At 36.2% G+C, this 17,369-nt stretch overlaps 1 protein-coding gene across 1 annotated transcript; it reads right to left on the bottom strand.

Annotated features, from left to right (window-relative positions):
• Positions 1–530: 530 nt before the first annotated feature.
• Positions 531–16,573, bottom strand: LOC147408400 (protein ENHANCED DISEASE RESISTANCE 2-like). Its single transcript, XM_086437385.1, has 22 exons — positions 15,770–16,573; positions 15,462–15,536; positions 13,853–13,906; positions 13,237–13,302; positions 12,149–12,255; positions 11,476–11,543; positions 11,262–11,378; positions 11,073–11,113; positions 10,873–10,973; positions 10,241–10,336; positions 8,396–8,460; positions 8,233–8,304; positions 7,957–8,112; positions 6,699–6,931; positions 6,585–6,624; positions 6,338–6,492; positions 6,126–6,227; positions 4,798–4,842; positions 4,573–4,713; positions 2,402–2,497; positions 2,185–2,286; positions 531–864 (listed from the first exon to the last, which is right to left on the bottom strand). Exons 1-22 carry the CDS (start codon positions 15,905–15,907, stop codon positions 742–744), a joined length of 2,193 nt encoding a protein of 730 aa, XP_086293511.1. The 5' UTR covers positions 15,908–16,573; the 3' UTR covers positions 531–741.
• Positions 16,574–17,369: the final 796 nt, after the last annotated feature.

Genomic DNA, 17,369 nt, shown 5'->3' with positions numbered 1-17,369 from the left:
GAAAGCCAGGTCCACCTTATAGTTATAATACACCACCCAAAATCTCTGAAGGCTTCGCTTGCGTAACAGTGCATCCAACAAAAGTGCTTCTCTTTGAATCACTTATATTTGAAAGGGCATCACAAAATTGACTGTTCAATAGCAACGTTTAAGAAATGCTTCGTATGAAATGAAAGTCTCTTTGGATATTTTAGTATTTATATTATAAAATTAAAGACTTTTTAGGTATTAGGATTGGGATCCTGAAAGCATCCAAGAGAGGGTGTCATAGCTATTAACTTCTTAAAGAAAAGGCACCCTCCTCTAACATAGAACATTAACAACGTCAAGTTCTGTCAGATTCCTGCAAACGTTGAAAGCGAAGTCAGCTTCTACTTCTGATCCATTTTTAACTTCTTTATTCATGGAAAGCTTGCTAAATGCAAATTACAAACCCTAAGATGCCTTTCACCCCCCAAAGTGTGGGATGTAGTTCCACAAATGAGTTCCTAAACGCAACCTAAGTGAACTATATATGGATCAAGACAGAATGGCTAAACCTCATCTCTTTTTTTTTTTAATTTCAGTGTCAACTGAAAAAAATTTCCAGAAACCCTAACAACCTTCGTCACTGTAGGTGTGAAGGGGAAGGGGGTTTGAATTGAGCTGTAACTTCTATATCTGAACAAATCATTTCGAATATAAGATTGATCACCTGGGAATAAAATATAGACAACAGCAGAAACACAGAGGACAAAAGAATTAATTTAATTCTGTTGCAGATGGATCATGTTCCAGTGTCGGGACTACAGCCGATGACAACTCAACATGTGACACACGAACAGCACCAATAAGCCGCTCTGGCAGCTCATCTAAAGTGTGTGCCTGTGAACAGAAAAAATATCACTTCTTAATTAGAAGAGATCCAGATAATTTTGAATTATAATAATAACAAAATATCGTAAATGGTTTGGGCGGTGAAGGAATTGTAATACTCAAGATTATTTTGAAAAAACAAAAAAAACCAACATAAAAGTCTCCATGAACAGTAGTAGTTTCAGGGCTTGGTGTAATAATGGCCAAGCCCAGACTTGGTTTTTGATAATTTCTTAATAAGACATCAAGAACAGAAAAAGACTCCATGAACAGTAGTTTCAGGGTTTGGTGTAATATTGGTCAAACCCAGACTTGGTTTTTGATAAATTTCTTAATAAGATAGGTCCAGTAATACAATTCAAAGTCAGGCCTGGAGAGTGGGCATTGACACCGGGTTGTCGATTTCATAAAATCTTAGTTATGATCCCACAGATCTGTGATCAAAACCCCACCTTCAATTATTTGCTTTTCAACAAAAAAAATTTGGTCACACATTTTGATTCCCATGCATAGAGGGTGAGACCCAAAATTCAATGGCCTGATTGGATGCGACTATAACATGCTGACCTGGACACCATCTTCTACATTTTTTTCTGGACCATTTGTCATAATTTTTCTTGCAAAATCCAAAATAATGCAATGAACAGATGAAGGCCAAAAATGGTTTTATAATTTCAAGGACATGAAGGCCCTTATGGAATGTGTTCCAGTTCTTGAAAATTCCAGAGTTTGAACAAAGTGACTTCATATTTATTCATCTAAGTATGGAAATTCCTTTTTAGCCAAACTTCAGTAGTTATCTCCTAACTTCTCTGTGCTTTCTCTAATCAAATTACTTACTATACTGAAAGACTTAAGAAAAAGGGTAGCGATCCATGGCCAACAGTTTGGCAAACATTTTGGCAAACACATTTTTCAAAACATGGGTTAGAGGTCTTGGAATGGGCTGATTTTTGGTGAGGATGATCTCTACGGTGAGGAGATCATCCTCACCAAAAATCAGCTCATTCCAAAACTTCTAACCTCATCAAAAATGGTTTACAAAAAATGGACGGTTCACGATTTTTCAACTTGTAAAATGGGCTAGAAGTTTTGGAATGAGCTGATTTTGGTGAGGATGATCTCCTCACCGTAGAGATCATCCTCACCAAAAATCAGCCCATTCCAAGACCTCTAACCCATGTTTTGAAAAAGTGTTTGCCAAAATGTTTGCCAAACTGTTGGCCACGGATAGGGACCCTAAGAAAAATAGTTGAGAGTAAACATATGTCCTCAGTTGTTAAAAAGTACACGGTTAGGGGTAGAAAAGGTAGTTCAAGAGACACAGACCTGTACAAGAAAAGCCATGTCAACAACCAGCGTTGTAATTACACCACAGACGAGCCCCAACACTCCATTAGCAACAGTTGAAGAACCAATATCAACATCTATCTGCGCCAAAGATAATTTCTATTAGATTATAATGGTCTTCATCTTCGGTAAGACAACAAACATCTCCAGTGGGTAAATATCGTGTACTAAAACTACTCAGAGGGGTAATTCTTACTTCTAAGTAATTTGGACCACGAATATAGTTACAATCAACTGCTTTGCCAAGTAAACAAGGGGTGCTTCCAACACTCTGACGCACAATCCAACTGCCCTGCATGATTGTATACATAGAATCAAATACAAATGCACAACAGAAAAACTGCTAAAAGCAAAAATAGAGCATATAGGACTACTCAAGTCAGGATCAGAGAACAGAGGCATTGTTCAGATCTGGTAGAAATATTCTGGCTGGGGGATCCTCACCAACCAACCATAGACATCAGACACGAAATAGGTGGGTGCGCATTTCCCCCAAAGATCAAAGCTGAAAACTGATCCTATTACTCAATATAGGCGTGAGGCGTAACATGGTTTAGGCAATAAACCAGTTGGAGGAATTTGAAAGATGAAAGTTCTAAAAGAGAGATAGGAAGACCAAAAAGAATGTGGATTGAGACATTCAAAGCAAACAAGAACACGCATGCAATAACAAAATATATGGCTCTAGACAGAATTGAATGGAGGAACACAATTCGTTCATCCAAACCCAAATCTTTGTGACAAGGCTCCAATGATGAGGCATGACATGGTTTGGTGCCGCATGACACTATTTCAGGTCAACTAACCCAGTGAATGTTCTATTAACCTTTAGTTGAACCTACCATACAAAAAACAGCCAGATGAGTCATTCCTAGTTTCCTAACAATGTGTGTTCCAAGTGTTTCTTCATCATGCTTCATGAATAGGCACATAGAACCCATGGGTCAAAAGCACTGGGTCCAGGTCCAGGTCCAGGATGCAAAAAAAAAAAAAAAAAAAAAAAAAAAAAAATGAAAGAAAAAACAGGAAGAAGGAAAAAAATCTAATGTTCAAACAGATAATAATTGGTGGTCTTTTTGACTCTTGGGCTGTAGGTTGACCAAAGGGTAAACCAAACATTCTTGGGATAAGCAGGCCAAGAAGTGTGCCACCACATCATATAGAGAAATTCCTCCATGCATCATACCGTATGTGACAGGGCTCCCTACGCATATGCAAACAGTAGTCGCATTGGAATTCAATATGCTTGCTGCAGATGTGTGCTCTACGAAAGTTGATGGTTTTTAAGGTTTGGCCGAGAACAAGTTGACTCACCTGAATCATCTGAGTCTGGATAAAGATCCAGGTGTGAACAGTAGTCACATTGGGTCACCCTTGCCTCACTATTACATGGCACTTGACCATTTGAATTGCTTCAGTTTTGGCCTTGAACAATCAAGGTCAAGACTAAGACCTAAAACATCCGTGGTCATCAATACAAATGTTCCACGTGCTACAAAACCAGTTGGGTGAACCACAACCTAAAAATGGCAGTGCCTCTTGACCCAGATCATTCAATGCAGAGCTTCTTAGTAAAGCTTAAAAGAATTCGTGCACTGTTCCAAAACTGGTACATCGGAACTGAGAAAAAAAGTGATTGCACAGTGACGTAGCGGAAGCATGTGAATCAATATATTCGATAGGTTGTGTTCAATGGAACATTCTAAATCAATTTGAATCAATAGATTCAATTGATAAACAAGTAATAGCTTGAAAGAAAATAAAACATAAAACTAATAAGTAATTAAAAGAGAAAAGATAATTGAATTGATTATTGACTTTCGGATTTGAAGCTCCTTATATAGATAACTCCACCATAACAACTTAGAATCCTATTAAAATATTAAAAATTAACATTACTAACCTATCTATAACATAATATTAACTTTCTAATCCTATTAGAACTCAAATTGGACACTTCTAATCATAACATAAATAATAAAAACGAATTTAAAACAAATTAAAAACTAACAAGGAATTATACTCCTAACATAACTATGAAATAGAAATCCCACTAAAAGTAGAAATAAAAATAAATCCTAATAGAATTAGAAAAATACTTAGAATTGTAGATGTCCTACATCACATGGGCAAATTTCTTTGGATGCCATATTAGGCTAAAGGTGGGGAGGACACTGGTTCACTGGTAGGGATGATCATCAAGTGTGCCCTGTGGTAGTGTTAGTGGTAGTGGTACACTGATACTACACAACATGCATAAATAAGACTGCCAGTGCATGCACTGTCTTCCTCACATGTGGATTCCTCATAATAGAATCCTGACTTGAGTATTACTTAAATAAAAAGTACATAGATGAAGAAAGAGACCTTTGGAACTGATGGAATGAGTTTCAGCCTACTGTTACGGAACTCATCATCACCATCAACAAAGCGTTGCAAGAGTGATCCGGGAGCTAAATCCTTCATTACAAAATAAAATACCATACTGTAGTGTGTTGATCCAGGCACCTGTTGTGACACCATATCATCATTTCTTACTGGCTCCAGAAGCATCAAGTGAAATAATAAAAAAGATGAACAAAAACAACTTACTTGAAGATTTATGGCCAGTGAGAATAGTCCTTTTTCCGTGGCCACCTACACAAGCAGCACAGTTTGGATCAAGTGATCCATAAACAAAAGGTGGCACTCCTAGTACCAATAGAAAACGAGAGTTCAACCAATCATATCCTTCTTCGGGTAAAATTGTAACCACCATCCATAATGTTGGTTCGATCGGAATTTTAGGATTATTATGTAAAGATTTAAACCATAAGTTCCATTGATAATTAGCTTTTTCAGAAAAACAATCTTTTAGACTAGCAGTTCCCCAGTCAGTCATTTCACATATGCTTGTGCATAATTTTTTGTTAAAGCCAACATCATCTTGATCTGCGGGCATATCATAGTGCATAAAACAGAAAAAAGGGAAAAAAAAAATGAGGAATATTAGAGTCAGCATAGGAATAATCCATCTACCCAATGGCATGCCATGCAAATATGCAAGGGGATAAATTGAAGCTTCGTGAGTAAGAAACTGCCTTCCTCCAACCTTGTATTTTATCCCATCATCAATAAAATCCCATTACTTATAAAAATATGAGATCCTCCACATAGTCTAAAGTCCCATGAGCACTTTATTGACATTTTCATTCCCTACATCCCGGACGATTAGGAAAGATTCTAAGGTTACAATCATTTAATGAATCTATTTCTGTCTTAGAAGATCTCCTTGGAAGACCCATCAAAATTGTATGTTTCAACATTCAACCACCTTCACTGTGGATGCTTTGCTCTATGTGCAAAGTCAGTGGAGAATCCATCAATCACTTGTTAATCATTGAGCTTTCTCTCATGCTGTTTAATTTCACTTCATTCTCCTTTTCAATCTTGCTTCTCTAGATCTACCGTTTCTTTGTTTCCTGGTTGGCAGACGATGGTTTTAGGTCCAGAGAAAGGATCCATTGGAGTTTTGACTCCCTTAGCTGTGTTGGGGAATTTGGAAAGAAGCAAATAGCCATGCTTTTAATGGGAGGGAGTAATCTCTTCAGGAGCTTATCATTTTCATATTATTTCTCCCCATTTATAGGTGAAAAGCTTTTAAAGAGTTCGAGAGAGTCTTTTTAGAGGAATTTCTAGGAGCTTTTTTAAGAGAGTTTGAGGGCATCTTGTTTGCAAGTTGTGAGAGTGACTTGTGTTTGTGCCCCCCACACCCCTCTCCCCCCAATGGTTTTTTTTTCCTGTTTGTTTCCTTTTTTTCTCTTTCACTAGGTACGTCTACTTGACTCCTATCTTTGTTTTCCACTATTTCTTCTCTAATACAATTTATACCCATCAAAAAATATTTAGAAAACAAGGAAATGATAATTCATAATACTTACTTGCACAGCACAACCTTGGCGCCTCGCAACATGGTCCATCCGTTTCGTGTCCTTGAACCAATCAACTGCAACAAGCTCCATCAGATGCTTCCCTGCAGGAATCTGCGAACATGTTTTGCAAATAAGGTAATCAGTGCAAGCCTAACATGGTCATAACATGTCCCCCACCAGAACCAAGATGCACAAGGACAACAAAGAAAGATCATAGTAACCTTGGTTTTATCAAAACAAAAACGCTTGCTACGGACTCTGAAGTTGTTTCCATCAGATACTCTCCAACAGTCACGACTATTATCACGGTCATCCCGACGCAGATTGCCATGAAAAAGGGACAAATCAATTTGATCGGTCGGTTCCTCATCAGAAGCTTCAATTCATGAACATTACATTAGACATTCACTTGATTCAAAGATAACTGTCAAATGAATCAAACGTGAATCTGGTTTAGCCATCACCAACCTGGTCGTTTCGTTTCATTCTCAAACCTATCAGAGTATGCCTGAAAAAGGTGGAAAAAACCCCATATTCAGAGAAAAGATATCGAAACAAAAGGGACAGAAGCAGAAAGCAAACCTCTTGTTCAGACTCAGCTATTTGAAATTCTTCGTCATCATCAGAGTATTCATCCATCATTACAGAATTTCTGCTAGCGTTATTTATTTGATCCAGTGATGGGGGCTGAACAGAAGGCTCTGGGGTTTTCTTGTTCTTTTTTGAAGAAGTAGAATCGGAAGTCATATTGACCATTACCGGGATCCTTGGAACAGCAAGTCTTTCATCTGTTTGAGAAAACCATTCACGCAGCCCTGTCATAGACAAGAATCAACATGCAAGATCAATTAAATGATAAAATGCCGAGTTCTTATGCTAAATAAGTTGTTTCTAGTAGGTTCCAGGTGAAATAAAATGAAATCCTGATCTCAATAAGTTTTTAGCAATATCCTCCATACCCTTTCTTTTTCTTCCCCTTTTTACTTAATTTTTTTTGTTAAAATAAATTGCTGTTCCATGAAAAAGAAAAAATTTGTCATGTGAACTGTATAAAAAAATCCCAGTGAAGAAAAGAAACTTTACACTGAAGATAAGAATAAATGACTATAAAAAGGGCAAGAGACCACTGTCCCTAGACTACCAAGCTATTAGCAGTATCCACACCCTTCATTGGCCAAAGAACGAGTATCTTCTAGAATAAATCCAGTAACACAAACTCACTCTCTAGGAAGTATTAGCAAAAAAAATGTTACCAAATATACACCAAACTCAGTAACAAACGAGTGTAGTGTTTTTCCAACAAGCAGTATCCTTCCCCTTCTTTAGCCAAAGAAAGGGTATCTTCTTGAATAAATGCAGTAACACGAATTCATACTCTAGGAAGTATTAGCAACTAAGATGTTACTAAATGGACTTGAAGTGCCAACTTAGCTAAGTAGTAAGACATGTGGAGTGTTGTTCCCATGTCCTAGGTTCAAACCCCCTTGAAACCCAACTTCATTTGCAAACCACTAATCCTAAAACTACAACAAAAAAAAAGATGTTACTAAATGGACAGCAAACTCTGTACCAAACAAGTGTAGTTTCTTTCCACCAATTCCATGATTCAACCTGCATCCAAATTGGTGAACAAGATGTCCTAAAAGTTTTAAATTAGAGGAACAAGAGATTCTGAACTCCACAAAAAGACGAAAGCAAACCATCTATTCCAGTCAAAAATTCATATGGAAATTCTAGTGGGGAATATATCGGAGAAAAGGGCAACGGTAACCATCTGGGTGCATAGCAATGATTAGCAACACTCCAAATCATTAAGTAGGACTTAAACATGAGAAGTTACCAGCAACACTATTCAACATCTGGAGAAGACATTGTTGCTGAAATGAAGGAATGTAACCGACACCCCACCCTTTCAGATCAATTTGCATAAGATGTTGCACCTGTGTTCGAGGCCTCCCATTTCGAGATTTAAGAGGAGAAATGTTGAATCCTCCACCTGCAATCAGCAAAATTCACAAGGAAGGCAGTAATGCTTAAACTAAATTTAGCGATAAAAATTTTGAACAGTTCCTATCAAATGAATTATAGCATAGAGCAGAGAAGTGATGAAATATACTCTCAAGATGGGCCCGAACAAATCCTGGCTGTGGACCACAGTTCTCATGCTCCCTAGAACGAAATAACACAACTGCACAATAACAAGCAAAGTAAAGGGTATTTAAAAATTAAACAGGAAAAAAGGGTGTGAGCCAACTAAAGTGGTCGACCAAAGTACTCACCATAACTTCCATCATCATTACGCCGCCAGTAACGCACATAGCAAAGGTCACGAGGCCACGTAAGCCTGCAAAAGCCAGCACCATTGATAATTTTTAGAAATTAAGATTTGTACAGAATAGAGTAGATGCATCTTTCTCAATTCATCATCTTCTACACCTTTATCCAAAATATTGGATTAACAGCATTAGTATGGTTTTCCCTTTAGATTCACTTCTTGATAATCTAGCAAGAAGAATTCTGTAACATTACAGTGTAAACTTATTCATATTAGTCTCCTTTCACACAGTCAAGCAGTCACTATCTAGAACATTATAGAAACTGTTGAATTGGCAGGTTCTTCACTTTCTACTCATTCGTATGACAAAAGGCATGCTTGAGATATAACAAATGTCCTACAAGGGGAAAAAAGCACCAAAACTAAAGCAGAAACTCCAACAAGAACACAACAGAAGCAAAATACTCCGCCACACAGAAGATGGCATTCCTCTTATGATTACTCCTAGAGTGGAGGTGACATCATGCTAATATACTGATCCTGTCTTTACTTTAATTACCTTCTGAAAGCATATATATATATGGGGTTGGGATCCGTTGACTCCTAAGAATAACTCATGAAAAAAACACATGATCCCAACCCTTTAAACAAAAAATCCAAGGGTTGAGATTTATGAGTATCTGGATAACAAAAACCTCGGATCCCAAGGATAAATCTCAACCATTGGATTTTGCATTTAAAGGGTTGGGGTTTTTTTTCATGAGTCATTCTTAGGAGTCTAGGGATCCTGACCCTATATATATATAAACCATGCCATAGCCTGTATTAAGAGATAAGAGATGTAATGTAACACATGTATACCAGCTAATGTAATGAATAAAATTCATTATCTGGATAGAATTTTGCCCCTCAAGATGACAATGGATCGTAAATTGTTCCCAACCACAATGGTTTCCTTAAACAAGACTGCAATTTTACTTTCCAAGGCCCTGTTTAGATGTGCCCAAATGATGGCCAAAATGTCATTTTGGTACACAAACTACCCAACTGGTAATCAGAACGATGAGAGATCAATAGAGCAATCATTATTTTACCCAAAAAACACTGAAAGCTAAACACAATTAATTGAACAGTGTCATTTGGATGAATTCAAATCGGGTGTCCAAACAGCACCTTAAGACACATCATCCAAATTGACCTCATTCAGGCATAAATAAACCAAACCAATCCCTCACTAACTTTTTGAGCCAAGAGTCGGTTTATTATAAACTCAAATAGAGGATTGAAACTCAATTAAAAAAGCCTTTGCCTTTTCATGAAAAAGAGTATACGAAATCATGGTATGTGATATGAAAATATGTTACATCATAGTTGAGATAAAAAACATTTAATGATTATTCTATGATACACAACATCACAAATATAAGTAAAGATGACACAAATTTACTCGTAGATTTTAAGTGTGGACAAGAAAATATACAGTTTCGAGAAGAGAAAGGAACTATAAATGCTGTTCCCCAGTGTATAAAAGAATATACATAGATACCCCACAATATCCTCATTAAATCCTCTCCCATCAGCTTATAGCATAGCAGCTGATGTTTCAACAAAATTGAATTCACAGTTGCAAAAACAAAGGCCCGCCACCCAACAGCTTTGAAATCGAATGAGCAGTAAAGGGATCAATTTTCATGAAGATCAGGAAACCTAGAAAATATGGAAGAAGCAGATATGGAGCTAACAGGACAGATTTCAGGTCCTTCAGGACAGATGGTCATGGTTTGAAAAAACGACATGTATCAATACATTTAGCTGATACATAAGGCATTTGACTAGGAGAAAATCTTACATTGGGAACCAGTCCAGCTGCAGTCTGTGATAAAGTATTGCAGTGTGTCCATCCACCTCCTCAACTAAGCTACCATACTGGAAACTGCAATCCCACCTACAATACAAAGCATGAAAAAATCTTCAACATGATGAAGTTAATGTTACCCCATATTAGTTACAAAATATAAGAATAAACTATCGGTCTCAAAGGGGATCTTAAGGGGAATCCAGATGTTGGCTAAAACAATCATCCTGTTTTCCATTTTCACATTTTATCACACAGAGGATAGGAAAAGGTCAACCATCAACGTCTATGATTGAAATGTAGGAAAATATTGTGTTATCCACATAGATGCTCAAATATGTCACACATACAAGGGAGACGGACAAGCCACATGCCACAGGAAAGTATCAACTAGAAGTAGGTAATAATCATGTGAAAGAGGGAACAGCTGAGCATGGTTTCAAATCTCAGCCAAAATGTAATGATCAACATTTTCCGTACTTTGAGATTGCTAAAACCAAAGAAAAGTCTAGATTCTTCCAACTACTGTATGATATTTATCTCAACGGTACGAACTTTTTTCCGAAATACAACAAAGATCATCAAGATTGACTTTAAAAAATTGTGTTACACATGGAAAAACTTACTCAAACCGAGTCCCATCCATGCTCATTATAAGCTCAAATATTTCTTCACACGTAGCTTCCACCACACCTACAGCCTTCATTGCTCTACTACAGCTCCTTGGCTGCATGTGAAACAGTATACATAGTAATTTGAAAAGTCTCACATATACTATTTAAAGAACAAGGTATACACAGAAAAGTAATATGCACCCTGTACGTACAAGGTAATCAACTTCAAGAAGCTCTTCAAAGATGCGAAGTCCTGCACATGTCCAGACCCAAAAAATCATCAACGGTTCTTTGACATCATTTTAATATGGCAAGGCTTAAAATTATCTCGGTATAGCTTATCCTGATAGTCATGCCCTCTTGTGTTAGATAATAAAGCAATCACTGAAATTAAAACTTGCCATTCTGGCATTGAACAAGGCGCCAATGCTTCCTTGAGAAGACTTGATCACTGTTATTCTCATTTGACAAGTCTGAGGCGACATCTCGGGTCCAGTCGAGTATTGTATCGGGAAGACCTGCCAGTTGGAAATGGTTGATGATTTTCTGCTATAAATGACACTACACAATTTCGCAGCTTATGAAACCCAGAACAATAGGTGAATCTTAAACTACCGTTTCCGATCGTTGTTCTCCGTAGTAAAGTTGGATTGTGTTCCTCTTCATCCCCCAGAGCGCTACCCCTGTAAGAAATATTTCAGAAGATAGGCACTGGCAAGATCTAAGCTTGGCATAAGCATATGGGCAGTAAGCAAAATCAGGAATTTGGTTAAAATAAGAATTAAAGAGTGAAAATATGCAATGAGATATTTTTTTACTTCTCTAATAGAAACATCTAAAGAATGGCAGCATACATAAAATAAAGGAAAAGTGACAAAACATCATTATCATGTATGATTGCACAACCCATCGTCATCTGCACAGTTATTTAGTTCTGAGGTTGGAAACATGAATCCTATTTCATTCAGAAACATGTTATGGTTTTAACATATGTCAACCTGATACAAACATCCTCCTTTCTCCAGGTTTGGGACAGGTAAAGCAAGCCTATTGACTGCACATGTAAAGACTTAAAACCCAAGAATAGGAAAGGAAAAAAAATTGGTGGAATGTATCCACGCCACATTTTCTATCAAATTATGCATCTTGATGCCCTCAAAGTGATCAAAATTATGATTCTAATTTCCATCACTCGGAAAGAAAAGATGAAAAGCAAAGTCAAATTCATGAAAGGAATTCCAGTAAGTTCAGCCACACAGAGAGAAGAAAAGATAAAATAGTCACTTACTGACTCTCGTGATCAGATGATGAGGCAGTCCTTCCATTATCCATGCCGGATTTATATTCAAATGAAACATAAGCTTTGTTGCCATTAGACATCAATGGCTCCTGATGCTGCAATCAACGAATACAGGATCACTCCTTTACAAAGTGCATGCATTTTTCAAATTAAAAAAGCAAAGCATCATATTAGGCATTAACCAAGGTACAGGAATATTTGGGGTCTAGAAGCATGGAATAACGTCAAAACAGATCCGCATTAAGCAGATTTACTTAAAGGTAAAACATTTAGGAGATAAATGAAAAGAAAATGCTGTTCAGAAAAGATGGAGTATAAATGAAAAGTAAAAAAAAATAAAAAATAAATTAGGGAAAACTACTAAAAAAGAGTTAAAAATATTACAAAAACCGATTTAAGATGCTGGATTGTCCCATGTTTTTTGAAATCGTTGGACTGTCCAGCATTTTGGGCTCTCCTACATCTTGGCTGAGGTTATGTGCATTGTAAAAAAAATACTTTCCTTACAACTTCGCAAGATATTCAAATCTTACGAAGAGCCCTTGAACTCAAATGGATTACCAAATTAGCAAATCCAAGACCATAGCCTAATAGATTTCATGGAAAAACTCAGATCCAATTTTTTGTTTTTTTCAAAAAAGTAATGATTTATTAGCTTGATCCAAGGTTTTAAAATGGACAGCAACTAAATTCTCAACAAACTCCCAAATTTTAAATTAAAATTAAACATTAAAAAAAAATATTTTTTTTTAATTCATAGAATTTTGTCCTCTACATCCGTGAGGCATCAGATCATGTTTTTTGATGCCACAAGATGAACTCAACAAACCTTAGTAAGATTTGAAATCTTACTAAGTTGATTAGGATAGCCTTACCCTTTCCATACTCAAATATGGAAGAATCCTAACATGCTGGACAGTCCAGCAAATTGAAAAAATGCTGGACAATCCAACGTTTTAAATCGTTTTTGGTAATTTCTTCAAAATATTACTTTTTTAATAATTGATTAAAAAATTAACCATTTTTTAGCAATTTTCCCAAAAAAAAATTCTCTTTTATGATGAAGAGTAGTGTACCTGATCAATGACAAGCACAATCTTTTCCTTCCACATTAGTGCCTCCTGGATGTTGAATGCCGCCATCTGGAACCAAGAGCAAAGCTCATACAAAAGATATTTCCATGGAAGATACACAAGCTACATTCTTTTTTTCCTTCATCAGTAAAGGATATAATCATATATTAAGCAGAGAAAGAAGTACAGACAAAGCGTACACTCTTTTGTGCACAGTATACACCTTTTTCCTATCTTCGGAAACCTGGTTTGTGCACGCAACATAAAGGCCTTGGATTTTCTAATGTTTTTGTGTCTTATTTTCTTTTCTTATTCTATTGGCATTTCTAATCATTTTGAATTGACTTAACTTCAACAATGAATAAGACTTGTTGACTAACCAAAGCCTTTGGCAGTCTCCAAGTAAATGAAACATTATTCAAGCATTTTTTTTATAGGTCAATTATCTGAGCATAGGGTAAACAACGAGGGACTAGATTAACAAAAGGAAAGCATAGCATGAAAATGATCCTAGTCATTACCTGCTTGATTTCATTAATTGAGCAAAAATAAATAAAAGTTAAAAAAAAACAACAGCTTGGTTTAAATTTCAAAAAGTGAGAGCAAAAAGATCACAAACCGTAATTCGATGGTACTTCTCTTTCTTGTTATAGATGGACAAAACGTAGACCATCTGTTAAACAAAAGGACAGGTAAGATCGTTCCTAAAAGTACATAAATGACAAGAATAACAAAATGTGAAAAAGAAATAGGAAAACCAGCTACCATGGATACTGAAAATAAACACCTCGATATGTGAAATTTTAAATAATCAATAAACAGTGTCACCATCAAAGACCAGTGTTAAGCCTTTTCAAATTATGATTTGAACCCTAATAGTTGGATCCAAACAATATGAATCATATGTATGAATCTGTTTAGTTAAAATAGTCGCCTTGTTAGATAAAATAGTGGGTGCTTTTACTAATTACCTGAAATCACTTGACACAAAGAACAAAAAATGCATGTTAGTTAACCAACGAGGGGTTGGTGAGATGGCTAGGACCATGCCTCGGGAAGCAAAGGTCCTGAGTTCAATTCCCCCTTGGTGGCCACCCCTGGGATTTATTCCAGCGCACTTGGTACGTGTGGAAGGGGTGACATGCGTGCCCCCCGTAGCCGTGGGATTAGTCAGGTGCTCTAAGAAGCCTGGATGCCCAAGGAATCGAGGAAAAAGAAAGAAATGAATGTTCATCTATGCAGTTTACAAGTTGAAAATTAATAATGAGAAATGGAAGCTCGTTTAATTTGTAAGTGTTTGTGCATATTCGTTATACAATGAGTAATTAAGTAATTAGGCATGATATACATTTTTATTTTTTATACTTTTAAATTTTAACAAAGAAAAATCTCTATGAATTTAAAATCCAACAATTTGAATCCCAATTTGACTCGAACCCCATTACTCCCAACGATTCTATGATCCAATTTGAGTCTAACAATATTGGTCAAGAGCTCAACTTTTGAAAGTAGCAAAAATATGTAGATGGAATAGGCAAGCTAGGCAATATAATTAAGATAACAGGTCAAGTCTGAAGCAAGTTGTTGTTGCTTGATTTAGTGTTAAGGCCAAGTACTATGCAATGGCACACATTGCGTGAACCAGTTTTGCTGAATACTCGCATAGCAAAAATTGGAGTGAAAGTCTCCTTGACCAACAAGAATGTTTTTGAGAAAATAATCTCATTAATAACATTGCCCTCATCTTCCAACAAATGATTGAGTGCAACTTTACTTTTAAGAAGATTAGCACAAAGGAAGGAAGCTTCGACTAATAGGAGTGAGTTATGGATAGATCATTGAAGAAGAAAGGGAGGCCTAAAAACCATTCAATGGTTAGATAAGACATGACAAAAAGATATTTCTTAAGTCAAGGTAGGATCACTCTTGTAAAAAAAAACTTGAACCCATATCCTTTGTAAAAGTTTTCATATCCTTCTTTTTATAAGTTCTTTTATTCGCTAAGCAAGCAAGGTTTAGTGGGCAGCATAAAGTGGGTTCAATGGGTTTTGAACCTAGGTTGTGAGATCAACACTCCAAACGTCTTACCAACTTAGCTATAAGTTAAGACACGACGTATCATGAATATTTGATTGTGAACCTCTTTAGAATTCAAGACCAACAGCTTCTCTACTTCTGATCCAGTTTGTCTACTTCCAATGCACAGTAAGCAAAAGAGAATAACTTACATGTCCATGATGCGTCTTTAAGCCTCGGTCCTCCACTCTACAATTTCCATCAATAAGAAGGGTCTTGATTGGAACCTAAGTATGTGCAGAAACAGAATCAAAGATGAGAGTGGTCAAAGTTGATCTCAAAACAAAATTTTCAATGAGAACAACAAAATCAACAGAATATAATAGGTTTTTGAGAATTGTGATTCATATTTAACTAATTAGAAGAAATGAAGCAATAATGCCCTAAAATTCAAAATGAATCAAAACAGAACCAATTGACCTAAAATCCTAGATAAAATTTAAACGAGGTTCGATCGTACCACATTGTCCTGCGGTTTCCTCTTGTAATAAGCGAGAAGCCGAGATTCAAGAACAAAATACCGCATATGGATGAAAGAACGGCCGATCTTCCTCCTTCCATATCGAACCATCCATCCTTCGTAAACTACCTTCGCCATCGCTACTGCAACGATCCTTTCGATCTTCACGAACCTCCTCCAATGATCCACACCATCATAATCGGTGAAAAACCGACCTCAAATCCGATTTCAAACCAGAATTTCAACAAATCGGGAAAAATCGAGCAAAGATTCCTCAATTCTTCGGATCAAATCAACCTAATTAAGTAAAAAAAAATTGCAAAAATCAAGCCGTTCATCGAACCAATCAAACGATCTCAAACGATTCGAAGTCAAATCAGGTCTTGTTTCCTGCAAAATCTTTTTTGACTTAAACGAATCCAAGATTTCTCTGGTCAGAAATCCAGTAAATGAGGGATCGATCCCATCGAAAAATCTCTGCAAAAAACCTTTCTTAGAAAGAAATGGAGAGAGACAGAGAAAGAGAGGAAATGTTGAGGTATTAGGACTTTATTTAAATACAGAAAATCAAGAAAGACAACTGGACTCAAGTGTGTCAGTTTCTCGGTGACGTCAGATCGGGAATTTTCACCGGCGAGAAAGAGCCGGCGGTGCTGACTAGATTGGCGGGAAGTACAGACATTTTGGTGCAGTGTTTGTTTCAACTTTCAGAGAGAGAGAGAGAGATTTTATTTTTCTTAAATTTATTATGTGAAGAGTTTATTACTTGATAGTTGATAGGGGTTGGGGGCCGGATCTGTCTGACACTTCGACGTATGAGAAAATGATCAAGTTTTAGATCCAATGTCACAGAAATGCCCTGTGCAAGCTATTGAAATTACTTAACCAAATGACTAAATTATCCTTTTATTAAGTGTTTCTCACAACCGAACTGCTGATTTTTTGAACTCGGTTCATTCTTGTGTTTAATGAAAATGGATTTTACGAAATTTGAAAGAGATTCAAACTTGAATTGGTGATGGTTTCGGTGGTTTTTGGGATCAATATTGTCTTACTTTCTTTTTGGGAGAGTGTCAATTTTTTATTTTTTTATTTTTTTTCTTTTATGGTCACACATACCAACCATTTTATAAGGATGTGTTCAACAATTAAATATAGTCAATTTTAAGTAAAGGGACGTATCGGATTTGAAGGTGTGACTTGGGAGTAAATCCAATCAATCTTCCTTATCATCTCGGTTAACCTTGATGGTTGCAGAGTGCCAATTTAAAAGAAAGGGTGAATTATATTTTGACCCTTTGTAATTTGGCATTTCCATTTTAACCCTGTTACATTTTGATAATTGCATTTGCCTCCTTTATAATTATTTATAAGGTTCACTTACCTCTCTTTCATCCAATTGTCGTCAATTTAATAGTTAAATTCATTTTATAAAGATCATTTTACCTTTTTAAAATGTCTTTTTTTAATAATAAAATGTATCAGTGAAAAAATGTGTTCAATGAATGCCTAGGGGGGGCATTTTAATTATTATTTAAAATTTATTTTTTAATAAAAATAACATAAAATAAGAAGGTAAAATAGTATAATAACATCTAAA

Source organism: Akebia trifoliata, chromosome 3 (genome assembly GCF_017979445.1).
Source record: "Akebia trifoliata isolate Shusen 1 chromosome 3, ASM1797944v1, whole genome shotgun sequence".
NCBI lineage: Eukaryota > Viridiplantae > Streptophyta > Magnoliopsida > Ranunculales > Lardizabalaceae > Akebia > Akebia trifoliata.
The sequence above is the reverse complement of the archived record's forward strand: the minus strand, read 5'-3'. Positions and strand labels throughout refer to the sequence as shown.

What these genes read in the sequence shown, in the direction of transcription:
- LOC147408400 (XM_086437385.1), bottom strand. Translation starts at nt 15,907, where the DNA reads ATGGCGAAGGTAGTTTACGAAGGATGGATGGTTCGATATGGAAGGAGG. An exon ending in GATGTTGAATAGTGTTGCTG is followed by an intron (nt 6,932 to 7,956) that starts GTAACTTCTCAT and finishes TGTCTATGACAG; the next exon opens with GGCTGCGTGAATGGTTTTCT. An exon ending in CACTGGCCATAAATCTTCAA is followed by an intron (nt 4,714 to 4,797) that starts GTAAGTTGTTTT and finishes GTGTCACAACAG; the next exon opens with GTGCCTGGATCAACACACTA.